General features: G+C 38.5%; 1 protein-coding gene across 1 annotated transcript in view; it reads right to left on the reverse strand.

Annotated features, from left to right (window-relative positions):
- Window positions 1-4,322, reverse strand: part of LOC107094544 (nesprin-2-like) — a 98,910-nt gene that overhangs the window by 36,186 nt on the left and 58,402 nt on the right. Inside the window, 5 exon segments of the mRNA XM_015390229.1 lie at window positions 294-426; window positions 2,753-2,952; window positions 3,574-3,711; window positions 3,834-4,004; window positions 4,214-4,315. Coding sequence (XP_015245715.1) covers window positions 294-426; window positions 2,753-2,952; window positions 3,574-3,711; window positions 3,834-4,004; window positions 4,214-4,315 — 744 coding nt within the window.

Raw genomic sequence — 4,322 nt, forward strand, 5'->3', positions numbered from 1 at the left:
GATGGATGGATGGATGGATGGATGGATGGATGGACGGATGGATGGATTTGTAACTCTTGAGCAAAGCTACAATGTCCACAATATGTGATTTATTTTTAAGAAATATTAAAACAGATTTTTTTTTCATAAAAGTGAAGAAAATAATCTAAAACACAAGGAAACAAAAGAAATTTAATAATAAACATAATAAAAAAAAATTTTTGGTATCAAATATTTGGAAATTAAAGCACTGAACTGATAGAAATGCAGGTTATTTTTAATCAAATAAAAGGCAGTAGATAAGAGAGCCTTACCAGCAGCTCAACCAAACTTCTTTGAAGAGTCTCCTGACTCAGGTTTGAGGAATCTGCCAGATCTGACAAAGTCTTCAGGTGTTTGCTGGCACCGAGCAGACATTCACTGACCAAAGGAAGGTCGGCCTGGAATCTGCGGGGAGGACAGGAAACACAAATAGATCAACCAGTGGGGTAGAACATAAAGGCACTCCCAAACAGAAAAAAACAAAAACGTTGAAAGTTATCCGAGGGCAGAAATGAAAATAAGTCTTGCTTACATTTTTTTTCTAACCTTCCCCTTAACTCTTTTACAGTCTGTGTTAGGGATTCAGAAATCTGATAAACATACGAAGCGTATTTAGGAATTCCTCCCACAGAGGCTATGGTCCACTCATATTTACAGACAAGGACCCAGGGATGTTATTTGGCTTGAAGTCTTCCAGCTCAAATTCCTTAAACTGTTTCAAAGTGTCTTTCAGAAGAGCTTGAAATGTCATCAGTAAACTTCACTGACATGATTTATGGTAAAAACTACTGCAATGTTTTTTTTGTAAATGTTTTTGATTAATATAAGTGAATCTTTATTAAAGGGCTATCCAAGATTATTAATAATACCTCCATACGGAGGGATTGAACACAGATTTACTTTGGGGCTCAGTAACTTTTGCAGCAATATTTTAACAGGTAAAACATCAAGAGAATTAACAGAAAGCAATAAAGCCTGAGATGACTTCCTGTTTAAGTAACTACAGGTTTTACTAGTTATAGCACGGCTGTCCAAAGTGTGGCCCAGGGACCATTTACAGCCTTTAGAGTGTATTTCTGTGCTCACGTACTACAGTACAGCTAAAGAAAAGGCCAAATGGATTCTTCCAGCAAATGGAGCTGATGCAGGATATTTAGGAGGAGATTTTTCAAATCTAACTTTGTAAATGGAAGTGTTAGGTATAACAAAGTATTTTCCTTTTATTATAGCTATTTTGTCATACATTTTAACTTAATTATTAGGGATAATTTACTCACGGGTCTGAACCCCTGAGTAAGTTCAAGTCGATGAAGTTGGTTAACGAAGTGAAAAGCTTGGACCCCACTGGGTGAAATTATTCCTTATAAACAATAAGGAACAAAAAACTGATTCTATACCTTTGCTGTGTTTGATGCTAACAAAAATTACTAAATGAAAGTTATCATATCCATCAACCCTGCTGATCTGATATCAAGTCACAGAGTTAACAGGTCCAGGAAGGAAACCAAGACATCCATCTTAACAGCAACACTCCAGGCCACTCACTCATTCACTCGGATGATAAACATCCTGATTTTAAGGATGAGCAATCCATCCATCCATTTCCCATTACGCTTATCCCTGATGGGGTCACCAGGGGTGCTGGTGCCTATCTCCAGCTGTCAATGGGCAAGAGGCGGGGTACACCCTGGGCAAGTCGAGGACGAGCCAAGTCATCCAAAAGAAGGAGGCTGAATTAAGCTTTATGTGCCTGGGATCGTGCTCTCTCCATACCACTGCAGTTTGAAAGGACAGGCCATTGTTGTCCAATCTGGTAATGCTGTTTGGTTTGGTCACACTAGTATTGTAGGATGGAGAAGGAGATGAATAGAGGAACTAAGGTCCTATAAGCAATAATGCGGGAATAACCTTCATAGGCTGGATGGGCTCAGCCTTGGAGATAAGGAGCTCTGGCACAGAGCTGTTAATCCTCTAGAATAAAGAGCGTTAGCTGTGGTGGTTAGGGCCTCTTAACATGGCTGCTTCCTTTTTTCCATTGGAAGACCAGGGCAGAAATCCCTATATGGAATATAGTGAATATGCAAAATGGTAAAGACACCTTAAGAATACAAAGAATGATAAATAAATTTAGAGGATGGGCTGCTCAGTGGTACAGTGGGTAGCACTGCTGTCCTCCAGCCAGGAGGATCTGGGTTTGATTATCAGCCCAGGGTCTTTCTGCATGGAGTTTGCATGTTCTCCCTGAGAATGTGTGGGTTCTCTCCGGGTACTCCAGCTTCCTCCCACAGTCGAAAAACGTGACTGTTAGGTTAACTGGCTTCCCTAAATTCTCCTTAGGTGTGGGTGGTTGTTTGTCTCTGTGTTGCCCTGCGATGGACTACCCTGCCCCTCGCCCATTGACAGCTGGAGCACCCCTTGTGACCCCACTTGGGATTAAAACAAGGGTGGTATAATTTTTTTTTAATGCGAGTTGGTCTCTTGATCTTACTTTAAATATGGATGCTTCAAAGTTAATAAACTGTTAAAAAGAATAGAGGGTAGGCAGGAGGAGAAAGACTTTGCTTATTTTTTTCAAAACAAATAGTGGAACTTATTTTAAAAGCATAAAACGTATCAAAAAATATTCTGTTATTAATGACAATTTGTGAAATACTCAAGCAGTGATAAATCTTTCTAATAATTCTGTTTTCTGAATCCATCATTCTGACTGCTAATACTGAACCTGGCCCACCTGGACCTGCTTTCCTGGATGTTTCTTAGGCGCAGGATCTCTTGTTCTATATGTCTGTAGACACTTTTCCATCTCAGCTCCAGAGCGCCCCCTGCCGGTCTGACCCAGGTACTGAACCATGGCTCTGCCTGCAGAACCGCCCTGTGATCCAGAAGCGCACCCAACAGAGCTCTGCTCTCTTCCAGCTGGAGCAGAGTTTGCTGCGAGACGAGAAGGATAGAGATAAAAATCATGAAGAGATTAAACAATGACAGCCTCAGCCATCAAAGCAGTTTATAAACAGTTACTTTATGCACAACTTTTGACACTTACATGTAGATATTTAAAACTATTTTCAGAAAAAGGCAAAAAAGCATTGCCTTTTCAATAACTAACTTTTTTCGTTACATTAATTTCAAACAACATAAGGGTCTCAAAACTTAGTTTGTTCAAATTGAATCTGGTTGTTGTTTGATATGTTTGTCAAAGTTATTCGGGGAATTTTTACCCAAGAAAATGTAAATTACCAGCAAAAGGTATGTTTGTGTGATCTGATTCTTGCACTTCCTAAAATGTAAAACTGCAAAAACACAAAATCTAAAATTAAATGAAACTAAATTTTTTTTATACTTATTGAAATGTGTTTTTTGTATTAGCCTTTTTTATAAGGAGATAAGGCCGTTTCAGCAGTGAACAGGAAAAAGGGGCATTGGTAATTATTTATTTAGTTTTCTCTTAAAATATGAATTTTCTGTTCAGCTTTGTTTTTATCGGAAAAGGAGTAAGGAAGCGATCTTAGAAAATAAATTAGCGTGAATCTTTTTTTTTTTTACAGGAATTACCTCACAGGCATGTAGTCTCCGTTCTATTGTCTCCTCCTCATCATCATCATCTCCTTCAGGTTCTCTACCTATAAAGGCTTCAGACTCATCCAACATCCCTCCAAGTTGACCACAAAGCTTTTCCCAACGGATCCAATCCTAAACAAAGACAAATTCGTGTTTTTAAAGCAAAACCCAGATAGTTAATGTACAACATAAATGCAGATTGATGTTTTCATAAACTCATGTATTCTTCAGCAAAAACAATAAAAAATACAAACCTTAAGTCTCTTTTGAGAAGTAATTTCTTCCTCCAGAACTTGTTGCTGCAGATCTTTAGCCCTGGCCTCCAGATGCAGCCATTCATCTTCTTGGCTCTTGAGTGCATTAGGTTCATGTTGGAAAATAAACTGAAGAAAAGACAGCTGGGATCTGAAGACCTGGAGGAGTTTCTGTGTAATAGGAGTCCAGATTTGTGACAAAGACAAATTAAGAGCAACAAATAATTTAATGGAAAAAAAAAAAAAAGATTTTTGACATTTCATTTCAAAAGATTAAATGAAAAACAAATATTCCGGCAGGTTTTGTTTTACTTTTGTTGGAAAAGTAGACGTTTTTACCTAAATCTGCCTAAATATTGAAGAACTGCATAACAGGATACCTTGCGTCTGCAGAGAGCAACTTGAAGTTTGCTGCGGTTGGGAATATGGCTGGTCCATTTTGCTGTTAAACTGTCTTCCACCTGTTTCAGGAGGAAGACAGTTAAACAG

This window comes from Cyprinodon variegatus, unplaced genomic scaffold, assembly GCF_000732505.1.
Source record: "Cyprinodon variegatus isolate N-32 unplaced genomic scaffold, C_variegatus-1.0 Scaffold489, whole genome shotgun sequence".
NCBI classification, from domain to species: domain Eukaryota; kingdom Metazoa; phylum Chordata; class Actinopteri; order Cyprinodontiformes; family Cyprinodontidae; genus Cyprinodon; species Cyprinodon variegatus.